General features: G+C 44.6%; 1 protein-coding gene across 5 annotated transcripts; it reads left to right on the top strand.

Moving 5' to 3' along the window:
* Window positions 1-1124: 1124 nt before the first annotated feature.
* SEC16A (SEC16 homolog A, endoplasmic reticulum export factor) lies at window positions 1125-27617 on the top strand. Of its 5 annotated transcripts, XM_053962010.1 has the most exons (32): window positions 4658-4874; window positions 5147-7677; window positions 8425-8937; window positions 9499-9641; window positions 11962-12047; window positions 12744-12873; window positions 13318-13516; window positions 14566-14737; window positions 15150-15292; window positions 15724-15785; window positions 16001-16139; window positions 16396-16638; window positions 16878-16975; window positions 17520-17601; window positions 17758-17875; window positions 18106-18217; window positions 18441-18546; window positions 18999-19139; window positions 19235-19348; window positions 19941-20142; window positions 20336-20575; window positions 21261-21349; window positions 21741-21899; window positions 22146-22223; window positions 22442-22498; window positions 22664-22775; window positions 23083-23220; window positions 23297-23397; window positions 23777-23851; window positions 24465-24524; window positions 25422-25496; window positions 25912-27617. In XM_053962010.1, exons 2-32 carry the CDS (start codon window positions 5218-5220, stop codon window positions 25978-25980), a joined length of 6516 nt encoding a protein of 2171 aa, XP_053817985.1. In that variant the 5' UTR covers window positions 4658-4874; window positions 5147-5217; the 3' UTR covers window positions 25981-27617. The 5 variants fall into 5 exon arrangements, with proteins under 5 accessions (XP_053817983.1, XP_053817982.1, XP_053817985.1 ...); XM_053962008.1 differs by lacking the exon at window positions 4658-4874 and adding an exon at window positions 1125-1207 and having other exon boundaries at window positions 5147-8937; XM_053962007.1 differs by lacking the exon at window positions 4658-4874 and adding an exon at window positions 1145-1207 and having other exon boundaries at window positions 5144-8937.
* The last annotated feature ends 86 nt before the right edge of the window (window positions 27618-27703 follow it).

Genomic DNA, 27703 nt, shown 5'->3' with positions numbered 1-27703 from the left:
GTGTTTGTGTAAAATAGAGCTGCAACTCACAGAGCCACCGGGGTCTGGAGCACCAGGAGCGGCTGAAGGAGCTGGTGGGGGGCTCAGCCTGGAGAAAAGGAGGTTCAGGGGGGAATGTTTTGCGCTGCCTCTGCGCTTTTGATTCCCAAAGAGCTGTTTTCATGCCGTCACTGACTGGAGAGGGTTGGAAGGGACCTTCAGGAGCATCTCCTGTCCATCCTCTCGTTCTCCCCGTCCGCAGCTCATTGACGGGAGGATGGACACAAGGGACAGGGTGAGAGGAAACGGCCTCCAGTTGTGCCAGGGGAGGCTTAGATTGGCTCTTTGGGAAAAATTCATCGCAGAAAGGGTGGCTAAGCCTTGGAACAGCGCTGGAATCGTCGTCCCTGGAGCGTTCAAAAGGGCACACGGATGTGGCACTTGGGGACGGACGGGGTTCAGCGGTGAACACGGTCCTCGGTAATCTCGGAGGGATTTTTCAGCCTTAAGGATTCTGGGATTCGTTTCTGACTCTGCTGCTTTTGGACACGTGCACCCCAGCCTTCCCCAATTAACGTGCCTTTCCTAATTAGGCCCCCACGGACGTGCAGGACAGGACCTCGCCCTGCAGCGAGCCGCGGCTTCGCTCCGTGAGCCAGATTCTCATTTCTGTGGTTACGGATTTCTCAGATCCAGCAGCCCTGGGGAGCCCCCGAGCCGCGAGAGCTCCCCCGGCCCGCGGTGGGCAGCGGCTCCCCCGGGACTGGCACCGCACCGGCGGAGCTCTGTCCCGCCCTGGCGGCCACCCGCGCCACTGCACCCGCGCCGGGCAACCGAGGGCACCGGGACCTCCACGGGACCGCGCTCCGCCGCTCCCCGGCCGAGGGGCGAGACCACGGCGGCACAGGGGAGGCAGCGGGGCCGCGGCGCCCCGACCGGGACTCGAACCCGCGACCTTGGAGCCCTCGGCCACCCCAGCCGGGACTCGAACCCGCGACCTTGGATTCCCGCGGCCGCCCCAGCCGGGACTCGAACCCGCGGCCCGTCCCGCCGCCGGGTGCGCGCGCCGCCGTGACGTCATCGCGCGCCGCGCCGTGACACGTCGGCGGCGGCGGCGGCGGAACCCCGAGCCGGATGTGCCAAGATGGCAGCGGCCGGTGCTGGGGCCGCGCGGGGCGGCGGCGCCCGCGCCCGCTGCTGAGGGGCCTCGGCCGGCGGCGGCTGCCAGGTACCGCGGGGCGCGCCCGGAGGGAGGGCCGAGGGTCGCGGGTGGGCTGCGTGAGCAGCGCCGGGCTTGAGGTGCGGGCCCCGGCGTCCCCGGTGCCCACCCCGCCGTGCCTCAGCGTGGGCCTCGGGGCTGTCGCAGCGCAGGGAGCCGGCGGCTCCCGCAGCTCCGGGCTCGGCCCCCGGCCCCGGCTGGGGCGGGCCGTGGTGCCGCAAGGAGGGGCGAAGGCGCTGCCGCAGTCGCGGGCTGCGCTGCCCGGGGGTTTTCCCGCAGGATTTGGGTTTCTCTGGGCGGTTTCCAGTGGGGCGGCGGGCCAGGGCCGCTCTGCGGGGCTGCGAAGGTTATTCCGTGGGGAGCGGCAGGGGGAAGGTTCCGACTGCTGCCGGCTGTCGCCTATCCGCTCTGACAGCGCTGCTCCCGGGTCAGGGTGGTTTTTGCGAGCTGTCAGGTGCCCCAGGTCGGTGCGACTGGTGCTGACTCAGGAGTGCGGCTGCCGGAGAGCCTCGGCACCCGCTGGGCTGAAGAACCGGTAACCGGGCTCCTTTCGGAGTAAACGGCAGCGCTTTGTGCTGCTTCTGTGCTTTTGGTGCCCAGTGAGCTGTTTTGGTGGAGTCACGGACTGGTTTGCGTTGGAAGGGACCTTAAAAATCATCAAATTCCACCCCCTGCCATGGGCAGGGGCACGTTCCACCGGCCCAGGCTGCTCCAAGCCCTGTCCTGCCTGGCCTGGGACACTCCAGGGATCCAGGGGCAGCCACAGCTGCTCTGGGCATTCCCACCCTCACAGGGAAGGATTTTTTTTCCCTGATCCCTCATTAAACCTGCCCTGTGCCTGTTTAAAGCCGTTCCCGTCGCTACACTTTAACAGGATAACATTTGTAACTCTGGTTGCTGTTGAGGAAAAGCCCGGTAGGAATCTGTCGGGGGAGTGAATGATGTAGAATGTGTTCAATCTGTCACCCACATGTGTGCAGATGTGCAGCTGTCTACATGAGATAAAACTGGAGAAGTAGTTGCTGATTTCAAAGCTGCAAATCTCATTTTTCCAGCTGTTCCTGTATTTGAGATTGCAGTGGGTTGTTGGGGTGGTTTTTTGTTGGTTTTTTTTCAGTAGTTTTGTTTTTACTAGGAAACTGTGTATGTGAACATGTTATTTATTGTTTGCTTCATTTGTGAGGATGAGAGTTAACATTAGTCCTCTCTAACCTGATTTATAGGCATACTTATTCTGTTTAAGAGTATTTTATTTAGATAGGTTTTAATTAGTTGCCCCCAAAGGAATTATTTCTTTATAGATGAAGCTATAGAGCTCATCAGGTGAACTTAATTTTATGGCCTCATCTAGAGGGTTTTAATCCTTTTTTCCTCTTTGGCAATGTTATTTTGGTACGCCTTCTGCAATTGTTACTCCTGGTGACTCATGTTTAGCAGGCTGCTCTGCTCTATCAATTAATAAACCAGCTGGAAGTTAAGAATTTCCAAACTATACAAAGCAGAGGTGGATTGCTCTTAACTTGTGTAGTTATTTCTAAATTCCTTAAAATCAGCATTTCTGTTAATCCTGGACGAGGCACAAGGGAGGGTCAGTAGCACTGAGTTATCTTCTGTTTAAATTACTTGACATGGGCACGTTCATTTTATTTGGACTCAGCTCCTCAAATCTTGCTTGCTTTTCCTACTGTGTGCAGTCTGTTAATATTAACTTTGCTTCTGAGGAAGCTGATCTCTCCTATCGAACCTCTGTCATGCACCATCAGAGATCCTGTTAGAAGAATGGCAAGTTCTGCCTAAAAGTAGGACTTTACACTTATTTTTATTAGCTAATTACTGGTGCTGGCTGTTACAAAAATATGGTAAAGTATTAGGATTTTTTTTTTTTTAATAAGACGCTGCAAGGAGTAAAGTCCACATTAGACATTTGGAAGTGGGTATTTGAGTTGGCTTTTGTGCTCAGCTGTATTTCAGAAACAACTTTTCTATGAAAAACAGAGCGATTCCGTAGATACCAATATTTTGGTCAGTGAAGTTTGTGCTTTCCAGGACATAAATGCCTTGGCAGATGGTTTAATTAGCTTTTTCCCTCCCCAACCCAAAGTATGTTGCATAAACACATGCTTTTATTTGGAAGGGAGAGAGGAGTTTTTGAAATCTGGTTAATACAACAAAGAACACGATGAAAAAGAAATGGGGATGCCCAGAACAGCCAGAGGTTCCTTAAGCTTCCTTAAGGTGGGTGTTTAGGCAGGATTTCCTGGAAGCCTGGTTGGCAGCAAGGCTGGTAAGCATGGCCAGCTGGAAAACCTTCACCTCAGGATTGTAACAGGAGAAAAGATTGCAAAGTCCTGAAACCTCTTTGTAAGCATTCCTTGATGGAATTCAGCAGCTGTGCTTTAAAAAGAATGGTGAAGGCACATGCAAGTAATGCATGAAACTGATGGAGCTCTGTTGAAATCTGTTTGTTGTTGTCTTTCTCATCTTAATAAAACACAAATTTATGGAGTCTTAACTCTAGATATGGCTGTGGAATATACGGATATGGGGAAGAAATTGAGTCTCTTTTAACTCTGAAATAGGGACCTGGATGATACACAGTGCTGTTGGAGACATTTTTCTTTAGGAAGAGTTGTACTGATGTCCAGGCTGTGTGCTGTGGTACTTCAGTGTGCTTTTTATTAGATTTTTTTAGGTATAAATCTTTATTAAATACATATAGTATTTTTGATAACAAGAAACCAGAAGTGCTTTGCATTTGAACTTCTCGATAATTATAACAGTTTTGTCCTGATTACAAACATCTGACTTTTCTGGCTGCCCATTTTATTACTCTTACTGACAAGATGCTGAATCTTAGAAGAACTCCAAATAAGAATTGCGCAGCTTTTTTCTTTTATAAGCAACTGGTGTGGAGCAATTGCTGTGGGTACTTCACTGTGCATATTGTAAACAATATTTGTTGTGTACTATGAGAAAACAAGATTATCATATGCTGCTAAGGCTTCACTGAGCTCCACTGGCTAAGTATTGATGAATTCCTCTGGTTTGCCAGCCTCCATCCTCCCCAGATTAAGGGGTGATAAAATTGAAAAAGACACCCTGATGAATTTACTGAACTGCCTGTGTGCCAGATTCCTGCCTGGTATTGTTTGGAGCTGGGGTTGGATTACTTCTGAGCGTGTCCTTTCCACCCTGACGTGCAGCTGTAACCCTGATACTGTGCCAAAGTCCCACTGGTGTCAAAGTGAGAATGGTCATTGATAGGTGGGGGTAGTTGATTGTTTTTCTATCCTTAAATGCACTTTTGCTATGCAGCACTCATCTAGAAGAGAGAATATTTGTGATGAAGATGCAATTGTCTTTCTCAAAATAAATAACAATACAGTGCCACACGATGTTTTCTTGGTTAAACCAGGAGTGGACTGTTGAAAGTGATAACATCTGATGAATTCCTTCTAGGGATGCTTCTCATCTTACCTGTGAAAAGGTCCAGCCACATGGAGTGCCAGTGCAGCAGGGCTGAAGATCATCTCTAACAGAATTAGAGCTAGATCATGACTTCTCAGCTCTTCATAATTAAATTGAGCAGGGCTGCAGGCTCTGTTCCTGCCTGGTTGCTGTCCTGTCTGTGATGCATATTTCTGGGATACCACCGGAGAGTTTGACAGTAGTACAGGTCTGAACTGTGTTTCATTAGTCTTACTTGGAGATGTTTAATAGAATTGTTAAATAATGTGCATTGATACCACACAGCCTTACACTTCATTAATGCCAGACTTGGATTTAGAAATACAATGGAGTGTGTCGGTTCCTTATGCATTCTGAAGAACAGGGAGATATTTTCCGCTTCAAATTCTTTGAGTGATTTTGTTTCTGAAATAAAAGTTGCTTAAGTGCTGCACATATTGTGAGAAAGGGAACTGACTTATACCTGTGTTGTCTCAGCAGGCCAGAAGAAGAAATCTCTGAGCTGCCTCCGCGGGCGGTTTGTCACCGTGTGACCCTGCCAGAAGGCCACCATGCAGCAGCCACCGCAGCCCGTCCCTCCAGGGGCGGCTCCTCCTCCTCCCGCCGGCGTGGCTCGCAACATGTACTGGAGGAACAGCCCCCTCGGCAAGCGGGCAAACGCCGCAGCTGCGCCGGTGCAGCCCGTGACAGACCCGTTTGCCTTCGGCAGGCAAACCCCGCAGGGCTCCCCTTTGGATAATCCACCCAAGGGCAGCGCACCGGCGTTCCCACAGCCAGCCCTCGTGCATCCGCCGCCCGCCCGCGCCGGGGACAGCCCTCATGGACCACACACCTCTCTGTCAGCTCCCGTGTCTCAGGCAGGGATAAGCACCAGTAGCTTTTCCAATGTTCCAGTTCCTCCTCCGTCCCTGGGGTATGTTATAAATAGTGCTGCAGAAGGGCGTCCCAACGCCGATCTCGGACTCCGTGGGCATTATAACCCAGGAGCAGCAGTGGAAAATTCTTTCAGTGTGCATCCTGGAATGGTGTCTGCAGCGAGCAAACCTGGAGCTAGACAGGATGTTGGCAGAGATCCAAATGATGCAGCTTCAGCACCCAGCACAGCAGCACTCTTCCCACCACCTCCCCAGCAGCCTGGGCCCCAGTGGAGGCCTGTCCCAGGGAATCTGCAGTCTCCAGTTCGGAATTTTGTGCCCTATCCTGAGCCGTCTCCTCAGACTGACGTTCATAACGTTTCTCAGCCTTCGGTCAGCACGTCTCACCCTCCTCCTCACGCCCCTGTCCCACAGGGTCCTGGACACCAAGGTGTTCCACAAAACATCGTGCAAGCGCCTTTATCCGCTGGCTGTGAGAAGAATGGCAAAAACGGCCCTGCAAACAGCAGTCATCACATGAACAGCATCCAGCCTGGAAATGTGTTTAGGCAGAACACAGAAATGACTAACCCTTGGTCAAACCAACCTTACCAGGAACAGTTTTACGCACAGCCACCTTTGCAAGACTCCGGTTTTGTCCTTCCCACAGCTCAGGAAAACAACCCCAAAAACCAGTCTCCAGCTATGTCTGAAACGTCAAATAGGTCTATTCCCACAGATCGAGATCCAGGAACTCTCTCCATGTTTTTCAAAGGGGACGAGGCAGAAAATGAAGAAATACTTTCATCTGAAAAAAAATATGTAATGGAGAAAACAGAGTTTGATGCCTGTCAGCAAAATTCAGCCTCCCTGTATCACCAGCCTGTGCATCCTCAGCAGGTAGCAACCAATATTCTCTCTCAGGCACAGCTGGGTACAGCTGGTGAGATGGTACAGAAAGGAATGGATGTCCAGTACTTCCCTAAACTTGTCAGCCATCAGGAGGCACAGGCTGCTAAGCACTCTCTGTTTGCTGGTGATGGCAAGGCACAGATAGGTGACACAGCTGCTGGGTCCCAGTACGAAAATGTGGAGAACCTGGAATGCATTCAGAATCAGGAAGTGCTGCCAAGCGAACCACAGAACATCAACGCTTCATCCCCTGCTGCCGGTCCCGATCCGTACAGGTACGGATCCTTCCCGGGTCAGATGCTTCCCAAGAATGCTGCTGTGAGCCATGCTGAAGGAGGACCAAACCTGGAGGCACCTGATTCCTTACCTCACCCTGCCCGGCCAGACAGCGTCTCTTCCAACTACAGCAGCATCAGCCACAGGAGCGCTTCCAGCTCGGCACGGCCCCCAGAGCAAGTCGGTACATTTATCCAGCAGGAAATTGGGAAGCCTGATGAGGAATCCTCTGCCAGCTTCTTCAAACAGATTGACTCCTCTCCTCTGGGAGGTGATTCAGGTGAGCTAAACCTGAGCAAGAACTACCACGGCAATCTATCCCAGCCTCCCACTCCAAGTCCTCCTAAGCCTACAGGAGTGTTTCAGACAAGTGCAAATAGTTCTTTTGAACCTGTGAGGTCCCATGGCGTTGGTATAAAACCTGCAGAGATTGACCAAGCAAAGATGGTGGTTGAATTAAGAGAGAACCATTCGAACCAAAAGAATATCAAGAAGAACACAGCGGGGCCTGCTGCATCCCCTGGCAATCTTGAACAGCCACCAGATAATCTGGAAACAATTTACATGCCTCAGGTACACCCAGGGCCTCTTGCAGGCGCTGGGGAGGCTGGAAACACGCTGCACTCTGGACCTGTTGTGGAAAATGTACAATCGGTATCTGAGAGACGATCCTCAACCAGAGCTCAGGGAGCAGTTAAGAAGTGTGATAGCCCAGCAACAACTTTATGGGCTCACAATGAGTTACCAAATTTTGGGGGAAATGTTCTCCTAGCTCCTGCTGCTCCTGCAGTGTACGTACCTGCCAAACAGACTGTGGAAGTCATTCAGCCACCAGAGGAAGGCCTGTCTAATCAGCAGCCATGTAAACCAGGGACTATTGCTGTGCAGCACTCCCAGGATGGAAATATAGCTTTTGAAAATCTTGAGAATCCTCCCAAAATGGGAGAAGAGGAAGCACTTCAGTCTCAGGCAAGTTCTGGTTATGCAAGTTTATTGTCTTCTCCACCTACAGAGTCTTTGCAAAATCAGCCTATCCTGATTGCTCAGCCTAATCAAAGCTATAACTTGGCTCAGCCAATTAATTTTTCTATTTCTCTATCTAATCAGCTAAGCAACAATGAAAACAATCAGCCAATGAAGGACTCTGGAGTTGGGGACAAGCCTGCGATGGGTCCCCAAAGTTCACATGCTGGTGGGGAAAACATGCCATTACCTGTGATGCAAGTTGGATCTCTCTTAGTTAATGCACTTCCAAATACTAACCTGTTAAAACATAATTTATTACAAAGTCCTGTTAATTCTTCTGATGCTGCTTCTAATCAGCCTGCAAATTTGCTTATGAAAACTCCTCTTAATTTGACTCCAGAAGGGCAAAAGAATGTTCATGTGGAAGGCCTTGTTCCTGAATTTGCTAGCAAGCCAGGATCTAACTCATCTGTTTCTCCTGGGACAAATCTTCCCAGTGGAAGTGCAAGTGGCCTAGTCCCCCCTGTTAATTCCGTAGCACAGGCTAATAATTCTGCAAATCAGTCAAGTAGCAAAGAAGCTGCTGGAGTGCTGGACTTCACAGTGCCACGGACGTTGGAGAAAAGCAGCACAAGTAATTCTGTCCAGGTGCACAATCAGTCACCCTCTGGTGCTCCAATCCAGCAGGCGGCCGGTGGTGCTGGTCAGGTGCGTCCCGAGGTGCCTGACAAACAACATTTCTATCAACAGGTGACAAAAGATGTGCAGCACCAGGCTGCAGCAGACCGAGCTGCACAGGGAGCGCTGCCACCCCAGCCACAAATGCAAGCGGCTCAAATGCAGCCACCAACATCTGGGCAGCCCTCAGTTCCTCCAGACTCCCACATTCCCACAGGCGCTAAAGCCCTGCAGCAGGGGGAGAACCAGGTGCTGGGTAGCCATCCCCAGCCAGGGGGGCCCCAAGAGGCAGGTTCAGCCCAGCCAAGGTACGACCAGACGAGTCCCGGGAAGCAGCCGGTGTCAGAACAGCCTCCAGGTGCTCCAGCTGCCGCAGCCTCTCCTGCCACCACTGCTCAGGCAGTCCCACCCAACGGGCAGCAAGACCTGCAGCGTCCACCCCCTCCTCAGACCCCTCAGGAAGCCTTTGGTCCACCCCAGAATCCTTACTACTACTACAGACATCCTTACGATGCTTACCAGGCCCCATATCCACCACCTTATCCTCCTGCAGACCCCAGGACAGCAGCTCACCTTTATTACATGGTAAGTTTCTATTTTTCCCTTTCTTCCCCCTTGGTATGTATTTTTCATTTTTGAGTTATGAATTCAAGCAGTCGTGTCATGATCAACATTCAGCAGAGCATTCGCGTTAAGTGTTTAAGTTTAGGGAAAATCCAGACAGCAGTAACAAAACTGACACTGCAAAGATTATGGAAACTTAAGTAGTTGCTGATACCAATTCCAGTTGGCACAGATGTCAGCTCATAGCAGTTTGGTTCTTTGGAAAAAAAGTTTGCAGTTATAACTGGCTTGGCTGTCCAGGTGCTCAGATTTGGTTCCTATCTGCTGCCTGAATTATTGATGGTTTAGTAGATAGGCTGAAGTGACTTTAGTCCAGACATAATGGGTTTTTTTTTCCTTAAGTTTAGGATATTAATAACTTGACTATAACTTCTGCCACAAAAAGTAATGAAAGTTAAGCTTGTAGTTTATTAACCTGCATTTCTTCAAGTGTCACGGCTGTGGTGTGAATGGTGATGTTTTTTGGTTTGAACTGTTAATTTTGGAGGTGTGAAGCCTCTTCCCTTGCCTGTGCTTTTGCAGGAGGACAGCTATGGGCAGTACGACCCCCGGTACCGACACTACGACAGCAGCACTGCCTACATGGAGCCCGGGAGTTACCGCTACCCCGAGCCTGAACGGCCCAGCTCCAGGGCCAGCCACTGCTCCGACAGACCTTCCTCCAGGTGTGTAATTCCTCAACCGAGTCAACATTTGGGTTCCCCAAAGCAGGGAGTGTAGTGGTGCCTGTTGAAGTTTTGCAGCATAAGCCACAGGGAGGAATTCAAAACCCCTTTGTGTGCTGCCCTAGGGATGGGTGGTATCAAATGCCTTGTCTGGAAAAGATACAATTCCCCAGCCTTTTCTCTTGCTTGTTTTTCCTTTCATTCAGTTCTTTGGGGGTTGTTGGTGTTTCTGCCAGGCAGGAAGTCACTGTGATAGCCTCAGTGCTGATGTTTGCTGTGAAAGAGCAGTGCAGGCCATGGGGTTATTAATCAATACTCATTTATTTTCTGCCTTGCACTTAGGCAGGGGCCCCTTGTTCTGTTAATGAACGGCACTTTTGCACATTGGGTGGGATTTGCCTTGCAGCACCATGGATACACAGTTGTACCCAGGTGCTCAGAAGAGAGTGGTGACTCAGGTGACAGCATCTTGGTGCTGTGTCAGATCCATTTGTGTGACAATTCCCTCAGCTGTGGATAAGCTTTCCTCACAAAGCTCCCAGAGTGTGGTCTGGGTGGCAGAGGTGCTGTGTGGGCATGTCCCACCCACTCATTTCACTGAAGATTTTTGGTTAGGGAAACTTAAAAGCCTTGATCTGACTGATTAATACAAAATAAAGACATTTGAGAGAGGGGAACAATGTGTTCAGATGCTACTTGAAAATGTTAAATAAAAGCAGGATAAAATCTCTACTCAAGCAAGAAGCAGCAAATTACCTTGAAGAGATTGCTGCTTTCTGATGATAATTGTGTAAGTTATTTGTATGAACTTCAAATTAATGACAAAATGTTATTGTTGTTATCTGCTGAGGAATTTGCAGTTTCTAACACAGAAACTCCTATTACCTGTCTGGAAATGATTAAACCCTTTGTAATGTTTGTCTGTTGTTGGTAGTTCACTCATGGAGCAGTGATCAAATTACAAATATAACATTTTGTTTATCATCTCCAGAAGATTATAGTTGTATTTTGGTCTTGAAGAGAACAAAACAATGGCTGTAGCTCCATGGGATAACTTTTACCACTTTCTTAAATGAATTTAAGTGTGCTGTGAGCTTTTGAAATGAGCTGATAACCTCTAGTAGCACTTCCTGGTGTGTTCTCTCCTGAGGTACTATTTTTAGAAGGGGTTGAAGTTTCTGTAGGTGGCAGTGGGCAGATCAAAGCCTGTTAGAAGTGGCTGTGTCAGGGCTGATGTGTGAGTGCCAGTGCAGTCAGCCAGGGACTGTGGTGTGGAGCTGCAGGGCAGCAGAGCTGTGTGTGTGTGTGGAACTGCCCCGAATGTGCAGTGGTGGTGATGCAGCTTTGTAAACTCTGCTTGGAGAAAGGAGTGAGATCTCTCTGGAGGAGACTGGGGAGACTGGTTGGGTGGCTAAACCTGATCTGATAAGATCAGAGCTCCTCCTCTGCAGTGAGTGCTGTGTTAGCAGACTTCCCACACTCCTGCGCTCGCTGCGCCACTTTGGAGTTTGCACTCTGAGTTGTAGGACCAGTTGTAGGGAAAGGTGGAAGTTTCCATCACTCCACACTGGCATTAAGTATCTTCACCTGCTGTGTGTGTGCACAGGTGTGTTTGTGAGATTCATGCACCTGTGCAGGTACAAACATACATGGATATATATACATTTATGTGTGTGCACATACACGTAGACACTGCAATTTTCATCTAACATACATCCTCTGGCCTTTTAGGATGATGACCTGAAAATATTGTATAATAAAGGCTCATTATATTTCAAATAATGGCCACATCTTTCTTTTTTCATCAGAAGAAATCTTTTTTTTTCTATACACTGACTCTTGCTTTGCTGTGTTGGTTTTAGCCAGGTTTTTGTGCTTGTTTGGACAATTAGCTCTGTAAATGAGTGTTTTCTTCATCATAAGCTGTATAATAAAACACTGTTAAATTTGGGGGAGCTATTATTTCTTAATGAATTGTTAAATTATCGACTTCTCTGTTGAGACTGTTCAAAGGATGCTAATTATAGCAGTAGTTCTTGTGATTAATTGTCTGTAAGCAATTAAACTTATCACCAAAGCAGTTTATAAAGCCACTAAATTATTGTATGCTGTCAGCTTTCAGTGGCACACAACAATTTAGTGGTATATTGGGTTATAAAGTCTTCATTTTATGATTCCTTGGTTTCTTGGAAATGGATTATTTTAACTATGCAACTCTGGTCTAATCAATTGTGGCATAGAGTTTTTCCTACCTCCTGCTGAATTTAGAAGAGATTAAGGAGGAATAACAACCTTTTTATACTTGTGTGCTTTCTTTCAGGCAAGGGTATACAGAAGATTATTATGGAAAAGGTGGATGGAGTGATTATTATTCAGGCTATTACCCAAACTCCTATGATTATGGAGGTAAGGTGTGCAAAAGAACTCTGATTTTTTTTCCATAGATTTTCCTCACTTGAGCCTTCAGTTTGCCTTTCCTTTGTGCAAACCCTCCATTGTAAGGGTACAGAACAATTTTGTTGTACGTGTTGCAAGGCTGCCTCTCACTGGGGTGTGCCATTGGTGTGTGACCTGAAGGCAAACCTGTAAAGTGAATTTTAGGTGGGTGTAAACAGAAGTTGACTCACGGCTGGATTTCAGTTTTGTCCATCATTATCTAAGTGCTCACTGAGACATGCTGGCGTTGGGAGTCTGGAGGTAGTTGCTTGTGTAGTGCCTGGGAGGGTTTTAAGCAACATCTGTCCACATCCTGAGATGTTTTGCTTGGCACTCTGCAGACTGATCACAGAGATTCTGTGAATGTCATAACAAATAGTAGGATTGAGTTTTAAAGATGTTAGAAAAGATCTGATGGCAAACATTGACCCCTTAGGAGTAACTAAGTCTAACAGCCATGTTTCTCTGAAAGGTGTGAAATTGATTTTTTTAAGCTTTTTTTTAGAGTAAAAAGGTGTGGACATATTTATGTAGTTTTAAGTACATTTTTTTGGGTTCGCTCTGTGCTTCAGGACCAAACCAGTTTGTGATTAGAGAGAAAGGAGCAGAAAAAGATAATAGGCAAAACCTAGCAATATCTGAAGCATTTCTTTTTCTTTTCTAAAGATCCAAGTCGCTGGGAACGATACCCATATGACCCCAGGTACAGAGACCCGAGGAGTTATGACCAGAGGTACTGGTATGATGCTGAACACAACCCTTACCAGAAGAGAGAAGCATATCCATATGGCAGCAGGTTTGTCCAGTCAATCTACGTTCTCCCAGTGCTCTTTCCAGATTCTCTGAGCAGGCTATTAAAATGCAGTGTTACACATATTTCACAGTGTAGTTGCTAGTGTGTGTGTGTCTGTTCTTTGTGTAGCTTTAACATAGGTCATTGAGGGAAGCCAGATGAGCTGTCACAATACTCTGAGAGAGGAATTGAAGGTAGCAGCACTTGTTTTTAGATCAGGTGAACATTCTGTTGGTTTTTAGAAGACACTCTGAGTATAATATTGGTCTTGATCTTGAATAATCTGGACGAACTCCGTGAAGAAATGTCAGTTTGTTTACCGTGACAACAACCTCAGCGTAGGCAACGATTTAAGAGCCCTTCTGGAGTGATGTCCAGTTTTCCTGACAGTCACCTCCCTCCGGCCCGTGGGTGGCCGAGCTCATTCCCGCTCTCTGTGTCCCTCAGGAATGACCGATACGAGGATAACTGGAGGTACGATCCCCGTTTCACCGGGAGCTTTGACGATGACTCGGAGCCGCACAGGGATCCCTACGGGGACGACTTTGACCGGCGCAGCGTCCACAGCGAGCACTCGGGCCACAGCCTGCGCAGCTCCCGCAGCGTCCACAGCCACCACAGCAGCTTCAGCTCTCGCTCCCAGCAGGTGAGCTCCAGCTGCACACACCAGCCTGGCACTTGCTCTGTTGGCGGTGGGTGAAGCGTTAGAAAATAAGAAAATATGTCAGGGGTTAGCGCGGGGAATGTGTGTTTCGAAAACTTTCCTAAGTTAAGGCCGTTTTGTAACGTGGTTTTGTACTTAATGTTTGTCACAGTTGTCAGGAGAACTTTAACCAAAATCAGCACTCAGCTGTGCAAGTTGCCACACACACATAAATGGAAAATTTCCTCTACTGAATCCGTTTGCTGTTTGTGAGAACGTTGCCTTCCCTGTGCTTGGCTGTAGTGGACAGTGTGCCTGGCTTTGTGTCATGTCATTTTTCTCATGACAAGCTTGGCTGTGTTACTGAACTTGGGATGTATTAAAAGACTAACTCCATATTTGTATGATTTTGACTTTAAAAGCAAAAACCAAAGCTAACTGATTACTCATCCACTTACACCACAAATACAGATACGTGAAAACCTTAGGGAATATTTGGCTAATTTTTGAGGTACAGTTTTTGCTCATGTAATAGGTCATTTCACCTGTACTTGATTCATCATGTTTATTGAAAGTTTAGGTACAGTTCCAGTCTGAGTTCCAATTCATTTAGTAATGTGTGAAGTAGTACTGGAAATCATTTAGGCATTAATCTTTAGGCACCTACTGTCATTTGGCATTTGTTGGGGTTTTTCAGTTGGGATTTTCTGTCTGTTACAGCAGAGGTGAACATTCATTCTGACCCACGGTTGTTGGTATCAGAACTGGTGCTATAATCTTAACTTTTCACACAAGCCCATAGAAATTCTATTGTGAGAGTACTGAACATGCTTGGATGTGAACAGATCAAATGATGGTAAAAACATTGAGGGAGAAGATAAAAGGATTAATTATCTGCACAGAAGGGTCTCACAGGGTGCCTTTCTGCAAGGCCGTGCTGCAGTAAGCCTGTTGCACAGGAATGGGAGCTGTCAGGAAGGAATGCTGAGTGTGTGCAGTGCTGCTTGCTGTGTGTAACTCCCAGCTAACCCTGACTAATCTGATGTGCCTAGAGCCAGCTCTACAGGAGCAATCACGATCTAACGGGCAATGCCTATGAAACTCCTGCGCAGGCAGTGCACGCAGAGTATCCCTACGGAGGGTATGACCCCAGCTTTGATGGACAGCAGCCTTTCACAGACTATGGCTACCCTGCTGAAACAGGCTGGTCAGCTGTGGAGCAAGGTATGGCCACGCTGGGGAATGAGGGGAAGCACTGTGCTGTAATACAAAACACTTTCTCTGGAAAAGCTTTCCCAAAGTGTTGATGTCTGTTTAGCTCCTTGAAGATGTGTTAAATGTCTGTACAGAGATGTGTCTGATACAAACAATATCTTTTTTCAAGCCCCTACATGAAAAAAAAAAAAAAATTTAAAGTTCTGGAGTCTAGTTTTGTTCTAGTTATTGCAAATCTTAAGGTTTGGGACTTTGGGATTATAAAGGAACTAATTGTTTCTTACAAAGTTCAGCCAAATTCAACAACAGGGTGTTTTCCACTAACACTGCAGGATTATTGAATTGGGTAAATACATCAGCAACTTTACTTAGCTGCAGGGCAGGTTACCTGTTCTTATTTTATCTTTTCTCCCCATTTCAGCACCTTTAAGGCCCTCAACACCTGAGAAATTTTCAGTGCCTCATATCTGTGCCAGGTTTGGGCCTGGGGGCTTCTTAATAAAAGCACTGCCAAACCTGCCTTCTGAGGGTCAGCCAGCTCTGGTTGAAATCCACAGCATGGAGGTAAAGCTTAAAAAGAAAATGGGAAGTAATGGAATAAAGGTCCTTCTTTTGGAAGGGGAGTGGGGAGTTCGAATTTATAACTTCCTGATTTCTCTTTTTTTTTATGTCAGTGCATGTATCTTTAGCTGTTTGGGCTGTAATCATAAGTAAAACAGAAAGTGTAAAAGTTCCTTTCCTCTGAGAGATGACTTAGTCATGATGAGATCATGCAGCTCCTTATAATTTTGTTCAGGAAGATGTACAGAGGAACTTGCATGTAAAGTAGATTTCATAATTTATCATCCTTGTGCAGGTTGTGACAAAGTCACCCTTTGTATTTTGCTTAAGAGGCTTGATTACATGATGGGTCCTGTTCAGCTCTGGGGGTGTTATTAGCAAAAAGCAAAATTTAGAGTTACAAGAATTTCTTATGGATTATATTTGTGTTTTAGACTATGTTACAACATTCTCCAGAGCAAGAAGAGATGAGAGCCTTTCCTGGTCCTCTTGCTAAGTATGTTCCTACAGTTTTCAGAAATAATTTTCATACATGCAGAAATTATTTCTTCATTGCAAATTATGGGATTTAAACTGACTTAAAATATTTGTGGCTTTTCACCTGCTTATATAATACATGAGCTTTAAATTTATTCCTCAGAGTAATCACAAATAATGACCTGAATGTTTATATTTGTCTCATTAAAACTTTTTTCTTTTTTTTTTTTTCAGGGATGAGACCCATAAAGTGGATGTTATTAATTTTGCACAAAGTAAAGCTGCTCAGTGCTTTAAGAATGAAAATTTAATTGACAAAGAATCTGCAAGTCTTCTTTGGGACTTTATTGTACTGTTGTGCAGGCAGAATGGGGTATGTCTCACTGCTGGAGTTTTTATCTATCCTAAAGTGTTTTGTACACAAATAGTTTTTGTGCAAAGATCAGGAGTTTGTGTTCTAGTCACTGATCTTGGAATATGTCACAGACTGAAGGAATGTGTAAACTGAGCACTCATCCTCAGCTGCTCAGAGGTGCTGATATTCACATATTGCTGTTGAAGTGCCAAATAAAATGCAGGCAGTGCTGAAATAACAGATTTTTCAATTTTTGTTTCCTCTGCACACACAGACTGTTGTGGGAACAGACCTGGCTGAACTTCTGCTCCGAGATCACAAAACGGTGTGGCTTCCTGGGAAGTCCCCTAATGAGGCAAATTTGATTGATTTCACTAATGAGGCTTTGGAACAAGTGGAAGAGGAATCTGGTGAAGCCCAGCTCTCGTTTCTCACTGATAATCTTGTAACCACTGTTGACAGTTTTGAGAAGGAGACTGAGAGATTCAGGGAGTTGCTGCTTTATGGCCGTAAGAAAGTGAGTGCCTGTGCTGCTACTTATTTTTGCAACTTTTGTAGTGCATGCAATATTTCATGGCACTGTATTACTCTGATACGGAAATTTATACCCTACAGTTCATAATCTAAAGCAAAATTATAGTGTGTTAGCTTTTATCTAAACATACTTTGATTTGATCACAAATTACTACTGTAAAACTGGTTTTTATGAGTAGTACGTGAATTTATTCCCAGGAAACAAATTTGTGTGTTTATTAGGATGCTTTGGAGTCTGCCATGAAACATGGTTTGTGGGGTCATGCTCTGCTCCTTGCCAGCAAAATGGACAACAGAACACATGCAAGAGTGATGACCAGGTACTGGGTTGCTTTTTGATTAGTGAAATTTGGCTGCCTGTTCTGCTAATGAGGTGGAGAATGTCAAAATCATGGGTTATCCATAGTAGTTCATGCAAGGTTTATGCTTTAATTTTACCTGTGTATGTATTTGTCAATTATTACCTTTTATTCTGGGGTCTTCTGGCTATAAATTTAAGCCTGAGAAGTTGTTCTCTGCTACCTGATCCATTTAAGGAGTATTTGAACAATATCATCTGTGGCCTTGCTTGGGAAAAAAACTGTAAAAACTCAACTGTCAATTTTGTTAAAGTCAGCTGGCTTGGGGAGAATCCAGAGCTTTTCCTAGTTTGGACTGACTGATGTTAGAGTGACAGAACCAGTTCACTTGTAATATTTTACTTTTGAACATCATCCACTGGGTAATTTCCTCTTCAGTGTAGTATTTTCACACAGCACTTTCTTCTCTTGAGCTACGTTAGATTAATTGCCACTGAGAGCTGAAGTACATTTTAACTGCTTACCCCATGTCTGTGTTTTGTTGTTCTCTGCAATGTCTCTGTAGATTTGCCAACAGTCTCCCAATTAATGACCCTCTGCAGACTGTTTATCAGCTCATGTCTGGAAGGATGCCAGCTGCATCCACGGTAAGATTCTCTGGGAGCTGCAGGGAGTAGTGGGAGTTCCCAACAGAAATCTTTCCCAGAATATCAGAGAAGTTGTTTTGGTCCTTTTTAGGTTAAAACACTTAACCATGCAGAGCTCCAGTCACTGATTTGACCTCGTAATTCTTCTCATTTTAGTGCTGTGGAGATGAGAAATGGGGAGACTGGAGGCCTCACCTAGCAATGGTGTTATCCAACTTAACCAATAACGTGGACTTGGAATCCAGGACCATTGCAACCATGGGAGACACTCTTGGTAACTCTTGGGGAAATGAACAGTGTGATAACTGAGGGAAAAGCTTTGACTGCTCAGCCTATTTTTTTTTTTTTTTTTGAAAACAGGCAATTTCTTTATAAAATATAAAGTGGAGAAGTTTTATATGGGCTTGTCTCTATTGTGAAGTCATTTGAATGCAAAGCCAAACAACACAGGACACCGAATGTGCCACTGAAATATCCTGAGCTCTGTCCTTTATTTCTCTACAGCTTCTAAAGGCCTGCTGGATGCTGCTCATTTTTGTTACCTTATGGCCCAAGTTGGGTTTGGAGTTTACACAAGGAAGACAACAAAGCTTGTCCTAATTGGATCAAATCACAGGTTTGACTTTTTTTTTTTAAACCCAGCTTTCTCGGTGCAAAAATGAAAGTTTGAAAGACTGTACTGTTCCCCTTATCATCACTAGCTGGTTTTGAGATAACTATTTAGTGTCCTGTCTTGTAGAAGTTGTTGATATTTTGTGTCTAACAGAGCTGTGTGTCTGACAGTGACAGATCTGTGTTTGTCAGCTCAAGTAATATTTTTTTTTCCCTGCTTGAAACAGCTTGCCATTTTTAAAGTTTGCCACCAATGAAGCCATTCAAAGAACAGAAGCCTATGAGTATGCACAGTCACTAGGAAGTCAGCCTGGCTGCTTGCCCAATTTCCAGGTGAGGAGCTGTTCCTGTTTTGGTTTGGTTTCTGTTTTGGCAGATGTCATGCTTTTAATCTCTCATGTGTTGTAGTCAGTGTGGCAAATATTATCTCTATTATAACATGAAATATTCATGGATAATAATGCCACATAGCCGTTTTCCTGTTGTCTTTTCATTCTCACTTTTTTCATCTCTACATCATGAACTTCTGACTTTTAACTTTATAATTTGTAATTCTGTATTCCAAAAGAACAATCCAGCAGAATTTGCTGGCACTAGCTGTAGGTAAATAGACAGCTTCCACTGGATGCATTAGGTGGAAGAGGAGAATTGAATGCTTTTTCCTTTAATTTTAGATGTGATAATAAGATACCTGAGCTTTCAGCTGAAATGTCAGACTGCCTTTTATTTGTTACCACCCAGAGTGTTGTGATCACTTGGTTTATTTGTCCTGCCTGCCTCCCCAGGTTTTCAAGTTCATCTATGCCTGTCGGCTGGCTGAGATGGGCCTTGCTGCCCAGGCTTTCCACTACTGTGAAGTGATTTCCAGAACTGTCCTCAAAGATCCACATTACTATTCCCCTGTGTTGATTGGCCAGCTAATCCAGGTAACATGAGGAAGAATGAAGTGTTTGTGGCTGGGTATTGTAGGTGGGAAGCTATGGCTGATGAACTCACACTTGGCAATGGTTCCTTTCCTCAGATGTCATCCCAGCTGCGCCTGTTTGACCCTCAGATAAAAGAAAAACCAGAGCAGGAATCTTTTATTGAACCCCCCTGGTTGGTGACACTTCGACATGTGGATGGACAGATCAAGGTATGGTGTGTGCTTTTCAGCATGAATTATTCCCTTTAAAGGATTAGTGTAAATCCAGTTTTTAAAATGGTTTTGTTTATACTGCTAATCACAGAAACATGTGACCTTACATATTCATGTCCTAAATTGCAAATGCTATGGTGTAAACCAAGTGAATTTACCACACTTCAGTGCCCTGAGATTCAATACAGAATAATTATATGAGACAGGTTTTTCTTAATACTATAATGCAAGGAGAATTGCAGGACTCATTAGGTTGCAGTAATCAGGGGATCTGCTTGCCATAAAAATACCTTGTGTGTGGATTGGTGTTGCTAGATTATAACAGAGTAGAAATAATTATAGTTTATTTAAAGAGATGTGTTAGAAATTTGAACCCTGAGCTAATTAACTGTGTTTCAATTTAAAAACAAATAAACCCTTCTAATTATTGGTTGATCTTGGCTTATAAATGGCTGAAAACTCGTTTTTCTTTGACTGAACACTAAAAAACTGTTTTCACACCTAAGATTTCCTTTGCTCTGTGTTCCCTTAGTTATGAGCTGGATGTCTGGTGCAGATCAGTTGATAATATCTTGTTTTTTTCCTGCAGGAGGGTGCAATAGCCTATAACACAGACAGATCCACTCCCCCTCCCTACGAATGCAGCACTCCCAGCTCTGAACTGGACCGTGCCAGTCAGTGTGATGGGGCAGGTGGCCGTGATGTGGGGCCAGGTGCTGAAAATGCCTTGCTGGCATCCTTGTTACCCAGTATGGCTCAACAGATGCAGAGCGTGCAGCTGATGCCTTCAGGTTGGTGTTTCATATCCTTTATGACAGAGAGAAAACAAAGGTTTTGGGTTTCTGATACACGAAACCACTTAAGAGGCTGGTTGGAACAGGGAGATTTCACTTGTGCATTGTATCATTCATAGGGTAAAAGGTTCACACTGGAATTTCTGTTTGATTTTAACTCTGTTTTTTTGGGTTTTTTTTCATGCTGCAGTACCTCAGGCTGTCCTTGATGGCTCAGCTGCCATGATTCCTCCTGGTGACCAGGGAAGTGTCCCCTTCTACCCAGTGGCTCCTCAGCCTCTTGCTCCAGGACCTGGCTTTCCACCTCAAGGATTTTCAAATCCCTATGGAACTGAACCATCACCACTATATTTAGGGACAACACTACCCCCAGGAGGGCCACCACAAGAAATGGAACCACAGCCAGAAGAACAGACAAACCTGGAAACAGGTCTGGGATCTTAATAAACAGCTTTCCTTCCTTAGAAAGGGAATGAAGTGTTCCAGGGAATAATTCAAAATATCTCAGTATTTAAAAAATAGTAATGTTTTGGGTAATTAAATTTAAAAACACCGTGTAATGGTATAGAAACATCTGTAGAAAGTTGTAGCATTCATCCTGCTTTGTTGGCTTACTTTAAGAGAGAGGTCAGACTCAGCAGATCCATGATTTAGACCTTGGTAGGTAATCTCTGAGTGCAGTGAGATTGGCAGTTCTGTTTCCAAGAGATTTCCAAGGGATATCAGGGATTTCTGCCTCTGGACATGAGTTTCTAGGACCCTGATAGGTTTTAACTCTGTGACAGCAGAGCCTGACATGTGGAGGGAAGGAAACTTAAGTTTGGCAGAGTTTGAGATGTGAGGAACCTTTAAATGCTCCATCCTGATGGTTGAGTCCCTCAGCCTGCTCTGGCCTGTGTTTGGAAAAAAACACAAACCCAGATAGGAGAGGAGGAAAAAATCACAGCAATTGCAGCTTTCTTTCTTTAAAAGACCAGGTTCTTTCCAGCACAAAACTCATAACTGGTGAAAACTTCTGCCTTAAAACTACTGTGGAGCTTGGGAGCTTTGGTGTTTACTGTTGGGTTTTTTTGTTGGTGTGTGTCCCTGCTAACATAATCTAATTTTTTTTTAAGGAATGCAGAGAATTGCCCCGGAGTCTCCTTCACAAAACTCCTTCCCTGAACAGAGAGAGGATGATTTCTATGGCAGAATGGCTAACATGGTATTGTTATTTCACACATTTCTTCAGCTGCATTGCAGCACAATGCAAACACAAGAAAATTTGGGGGCTCTGTATTGCTCTTCAGCAGGACTTGAAGCTTGGTTTTTAGAAGTCCCCAAAGAACCAGATTAAATGTCTTTGTGTGGAAAATCTTGATAAAAAATTAATGCTGTGTCAGATATTGATCTGCTTGTTTATTATGCATTTATGTCCTGGCTTTATATCTAACCAGGCAGCAGGACAACGATCCATCTTAAGGTTTATTTTGTATGAACTTCTAGATCTGTTCTGTTTATGGATTTTTCAAAGAAGGATTGTTTTTAGCGAGGTGGAATGTGATCCATCACTGCAGCAGTGACAACTTTTGCTTCCCTGTGTATTTGTCACCCAGGGCTATGGGCGAAGGTCCCGAACAACCTCAGAGTCCTCTGCTCATTCTGTGGGACGAGAGAGATCCAACTCTGCAGCAAAACAACCCTCTCCTCCTCCCTCTGCTCCTGCAGGGAAAGAGACTAAAAAAGAAACAAAAAAGGAGGCAGCACCCAGAAAGGTAAACTTCCTTAGAAAGGCACCTACATCTGGAGGAGATTTGTTGGTAAATGTGGTGACTCCTGGTCCACTGTACTTAAGAAGTCCTGACTAAACTATTTCTACTTATTACTTGCAACTCTAAGAGTTGAAGTCCCTGACAGAAAATGTGTTCTTGCATGGAAATTTGTTTTAACTTGCCTGTAAAGTGAGACAAGAATTAACTGAGAGGGAGAGAATTAACTAAGTAGATTTAATTTGTTTTTAGACTGGTGGAACCTGGTTTCGCTGGCTGATGGGAAAAGGAAAGAATGAGGCTCACCTGCCAGATGACAAGAATAAATCAGTAAGGCCCCAAGAATCACAAAAACCTTTATATACTTGAATTTGTTCCTTATGTTCTCCTGGATGACAGATGAACATTGTTTTGATGATGATTGTAAAACTTTGAAGATTATTCTTATTCTAAGACCAGCTTTTTTTTTTTTAAAAGATTACAGTTATTTTAAAGTTTTTTAGCAGCTTGCATTGAGCTCTTTGTTTTTGACTGTGATTTTCTTTTAGATTGTTTGGGATGAGCAGAAACAACGTTGGGTTAATCTGGATGAACCAGAAGAAGAGGTAAAAATCCAAGCCCTCATAATTTTCAAAGTAGAAAACAAAAATCTGTACTTGGCACACAATTTTCTTTAATTGTCTCTTAAGAGCTGCTTTTTACTGAATTTGGATTAAAATGTGCTACTTCAGACAATGGTGTGATTGGATTTTTTTTTTGTCTCCTTGCAGAGTAAACCTCCTCCACCACCTCCAACAGGATTTCCTAAAGCTGCTCAGGCTGCTCCCCCTGGGCCTGGAGGCCCACCTGGTGCCTCTGTCAACGTGTTCTCCAGGAGAGCAGGTAACAGCCAGCACTGATATTTGAAGACTTTCTCCTGCATAAAATATGAAGGCAGAAGTTCTGACTTTGCCTGGGTTGTCTGGGAGCAGTTGGCAGCTCAGTGGAGCTGTGGCTGTTGCTGGCTTTGCTCATGCCCAGCTCGTGCACTGCTGTCACAGTACCATGACTTGGGTATTACTGTTTGTATCCCTGGAGTGTTATTTCCTGATCCTGAAAGATGCTTTAACCAGCCAACTGTTCAAAGTAGACACAGGCATGATAAACACAAGGGTTCTTTCTGTTTTTTTTCTGCATGTTTCTGGTTTAGCTGGAAGCAGAGCCCGTTATGTGGATGTCCTGAATCCAGGAGGAACCAAGGCAAGTGGTGCTGTTCCTGCACCATCAGACCTGTTTGCCCCCCTGGCACCAATGCCCATTCCTGCCAACGTGTTTGTTCCAAACTCAGGTGTGTGGATAGGATTGTGGGGAGGTTTTATGGCTATTTATGGGGCGTGTTTGGCTAAATCCCATTTCCTCTGTAGTTCCAGGGGAATCCCAGCCCGTGGAGGGGAGTGGAGCAGCAGAGCACACACCAGCTGCAAACCAAACCAGCACAGACCCTGCTGCAGCTGTGGAGCCAGAGGTGGGTTCCAAGGAATGTCTTGTAGGCACAACCCAAAGTTCTGATTCAAACCCCCTCAGGATTCTGAGCAGCAGTTTCACAGCCACAGTCCATAAAGCATGATGCTGTTGTAGGGTTTGTGGTTTAACGTTTTGCTTAAAGAACAGGAGAAGAGAAATACAAGTGGAAATGCAAGTGGGAGGTTGCATTTCCTAGTTTGACAGGGCTGCAGCTTCCATGGGTGCAGGAAAGGGACTGAGAACATGGGAAGAGTCTTGCACTGCACACTACACCTGCCTGGTGGGCTGTAACACTGTTCTGCCCCAGTGGGATCTCTAAGGGAAATGTGGAATAGCCTTGTAGTGATGATGATAAACAGAAGTGCCTTGTTTTCCTTCAGTACTTAAACCCTGCAGCCCTTCCTCCTGGATCTGGACTTCATGTTCCTAACCCTGATGGCTCCCAGTCAGGCGAGGTAAGGCTTGATGCAAAGTATTTAATGACTATTTACAGTTAATTGTAGTGGTCTTACAGTGGGCCATCTAAAACAAGTAACTGATTCAGTTGCTGATAAGTAGCCAAGATGTGATATGACTGCCTCCAGAATTATAGAGAAAAGATGTCTAAGTCCATATGAGAAGTTCAGCCTCCATGTCCTACATTCTGTGATCTCCTTTTCCTATATAAGTACATTTAAAAGCCTTTTTCAGATTCAAATGTCAGTAGCAGTTGAAGGGTCTCTTCTTGCCTCCGTGCATGCATATAATTTCACTAATATTAAAGTGCAAGACACAAGGAGAACAAGTTGCTGTGTGCCAGGCAGAGTAACATGACCTTTGTTCCTACTAAATGTTTTCTATACCTACATAATTTTGTGCTTTAAGAAGTCCTTTTGATTTAAACTAACTTCTGGCTTTACGTTTGTTTTTGGTTTTTGTTTTTTTTTTTTTTAACTTGAAGTTGGTTTAACCTTTGGCAGTGAGACTTTGACAATGAAATAAAACAACTGAAAGCTTGAGGCAGTGACATGCATGACGACTTTTTTTATTTGTGTTTTTTTGTATTTGTGTGTTCTTGCTGTTTTGTAGCTTTCGCGCTCTAGTTCAATGAGTTCATTATCACGTGAAGTAAGCCAGCATTTTAATCAGGTACATGTGGCTGGCCATTCTCATTTATGTTAACTTATTTACTTTCCCCCCTCCCCTCTTTATTTTGCATTTGCTCAAATACTAATGCTACTTTTAGTCATTTCCCCCTCATTTCACAGAATCATCATTAAAAGTAGATAATGATGTAGTGTTCCTTTTTACACTCAAACAGGGTCTTCAGTTTTGTGTCTTTATGAGAGTGCATGTAATCCAGGCATGCTTTTTGTTTATGTTCCTAAGAGATTCACATAATTTCATCATCTTATTTCTGGGATACTAAAGAAACCAGTTGATTTTAAACAAAAAAAAAAAAAACCCAAACATCCTCCAACAAAACCAAACCAACCTCCTAAAAAGACTCAATACAAGCAAAACTTGGTCATTCTGCTGCTGCCAGTTTCAAATTGGTAATAAACCAATTGCAAAAGTCCCTGTAGGAATTAAAGGAATGCTTCATCTCTGCTGGAAGTTCCAGAGCTGTGAGGTCACCACAAAGGGGTGACACAAACCTTTCTGATATTTCGTAATAAAACAAAACCTGACATAGAATGTTTATTTTGGGGCAAGTCTTGAGGTGTGTACTAACAAAGGCAGAAGGTACTAATTGAGTGGAGTTGCACTGGTGTCTTGTGTTGGTTTTGCATGCTTTGGACCTGCAGAGCTATTTGCAGTTGATGCATGTGACACTGTTTGGCCAATTCCTACATTAAGCCAGCCCTGTTCTAGATCTGGATGCAAACTGTACCAGCACTCTGGAGTTGTTCCAATAGGCTGCGCTCTCCATGTTGTTGGCATTATTCCTGTGAATATTTGCTCTGTATAACTTAGCAGACCACATTTGAGAGGCACTGGAGTTCCTCTCTGCCCTTGTCTAATTTCAGATTTTTCTCTTCCCAGCCTGCCACTGTTCCACCCTCGGGGGCACCTTCAGCAGGGGCGGTACCGTTCTACAACCCCTCTCAATTTGCACAAGTGAGTGAAAACCTCATCTTTCCTTTTCCTTATCCTTATTATTCAAGATTTCCTAGGGAAGCTGTGGCTGCCCCTGGATCCCTGGAAGGGTCCAAGGCCAGGCTGGACAGGGTTTGGAGCAGTCTGGGACAGCAGAAGTTGTCCCTGCCCATGGCAGGGGGTGGAATGTGGTGGGCTTTAAAGTCCCTTCTGACCCAAACCAGTCTGATTCCATGCTTTGAACAAAACATTATTTTGTGCTTTATCAGCTTCATCTGGGTTGTTGCACACAGAGTGTTAAATGTGCACAAAGATCAGTCTGGCACCTGTTCAATTTAACAAGTTCCCATTCAAAACTTTATTGCCGGTTTCTTGAATTTTTGTCTCCAGCATGACACTTTTACAGAACATTTTGTTTATACCTTTCTTTTTACAGTCTCCTGCAGCCACTGGAAGTTCAAGACTGGGAAGAATTGGACAGAGGAAGTATCCAACATTGAAGTAGAATACAATGGCTTTGTATTTGGAATCCTTACTCACGTTCTGAGTATGCAAAGAGCTACTCAGCCTTACAGCACGTGGTATCAGCTGCAGTTGACATGACAGAAATCTAATGATGGGTGATTTTTTCATGCTTGCACCTCATCTACGCAAACCATTACCAAACATGAAATATATGTAACTTTTCCTTTTCAAAACCTGGCTAGAAATAGCTTTGCTGTGATAAAGAATAGGCACAAGAGAGGAAATAGTTGCTGTCTGTTACAAAACCTGTTTGTAAATTGCATAGGCAATTTATTCCTTAAGTTTATTTTAAACCTTACTAGCGTGACCTTCCGAGGCATAATTTCAGGGATTCCTTAATTTCTGAAGGATGCTCCCCTCCCAGCAGGGGTAAAAAAAAAAAACAAGCAAACATGTCCACATTGTAAGATAACACTGTGGCCTTAAGAGGACCATGCACAATCGTGATGCTTTCAGCCAGAGTGTGGAACCAGAGATGTTCCCCTGGGAGAGGCTCACCCAGGAGCTGCCTCGTGCTGGTTTGGTTTTTGGGAGCCGGGAGGGGGCCACAGCTCATCCAAATAAATCGACCTATATTGAATGAAAACTGTGACTGTAATCTAATCCTGATTTGATTTGGATCTTTCCTAGTCTGTATGTAGTTTGTGGTTTAGACTACCTGTAAAGCCAAGTGTATAGTGGGAAGGAGCTCTGTATCATAGCCAACGCTGTTCTCTTGACGAGTGAGTGTTTGTTTAAGTGCAATACGGTTACTTTGCTTTCTCTCAAACTGCTGGCACTCTGCAGCCGGGGGGTAACAGCTTGAAAGTTGCTTATTTTTTCCTTTTGGGAGTGCCAGAATCAGTGTAATACGCCGTTCTTGAATCTCCCTTACTAAAATAACCAAGGTCTTAAATAGCTAACAGCTAAATTTCATACTAAAAGTAGACGGATTAGACCTCTAGAGATGGACTTCAAAATCTTTAGGTTTAATATAGGAAATCTTGAAAACCATGGTATGCAGTGTTTATATTCACTGAAGAATCTGAATTATCTGCAAAGAGAGAAATAAACTTTAAATATTTATTAAATCATTAGGCCATATTTTATTTAGAACTTGCCACCAAACTATTTGATTTTACTTGAATTTCTGCCCAGGAGTAGAAGTAATACGAATGTGAAATTGCCAGTATTTGTCCCCAGTTGTCTTTTTGGTTTTTTTTGGTTTTTTTTTTTTTTTTTTTTTTTTTTTTTTCTTTTTTTTTTTCTTTTCCTGAATAACACCACTTTTCTAAGATTGTGATAGCCTTATCTATGTCCCAAAAAGTTTGTATGCAGCCCAAGTAAAACACTGTTTAGGGGGATTAGAAACTTTTGTGTGCTGGTCCATTCTCAATCCCCGACATGGACAGCAGCAGTCAGTGTGGTTTACTTTTCTATAATTGAAACCTAATCAGACACTTGGCTTTCCTCTAGTCCAGCCAGGCTGCTGATTATTTTCTCCTTTCAGTAGAGACTGCCAAACAACTTCATTCAAGGAGGCTCCCCCTGAGCTGGGAGCTGCTGTCTTTCCTAAGTGTAAGATTTGACACTGTAAATTCTTAAATAAAATATTTTGCGCTCTGGAGCACTTTCACATTTTACTTTCTTCTTGTGGTTATTGCTTTAATGAGGTGGGTGAAGGAGCCTTTCCTGTTTGTCTGGGAATGATCTGTTGTGAGGAA

The sequence above is a fragment of the Vidua chalybeata genome, chromosome 21 (assembly GCF_026979565.1).
Source record: "Vidua chalybeata isolate OUT-0048 chromosome 21, bVidCha1 merged haplotype, whole genome shotgun sequence".
Lineage (NCBI taxonomy): Eukaryota > Metazoa > Chordata > Aves > Passeriformes > Viduidae > Vidua > Vidua chalybeata.
Note: the sequence above shows the minus strand (reverse complement) of the source record. Positions and strands in the feature narration are given on the sequence as shown.

Bases quoted from the DNA above. Each gene is read 5' to 3' on its own strand.
- SEC16A (XM_053962008.1), top strand. From the start codon at position 5,218: ATGCAGCAGCCACCGCAGCCCGTCCCTCCAGGGGCGGCTCCTCCTCCT. The intron at 20,576-21,260 runs GTCTGGGATCTT...TTTTTTTTTAAG, and splicing joins ACAGACAAACCTGGAAACAG to GAATGCAGAGAATTGCCCCG. The intron at 23,398-23,776 runs GTGGGTTCCAAG...GTTTTCCTTCAG, and splicing joins CTGCAGCTGTGGAGCCAGAG to TACTTAAACCCTGCAGCCCT.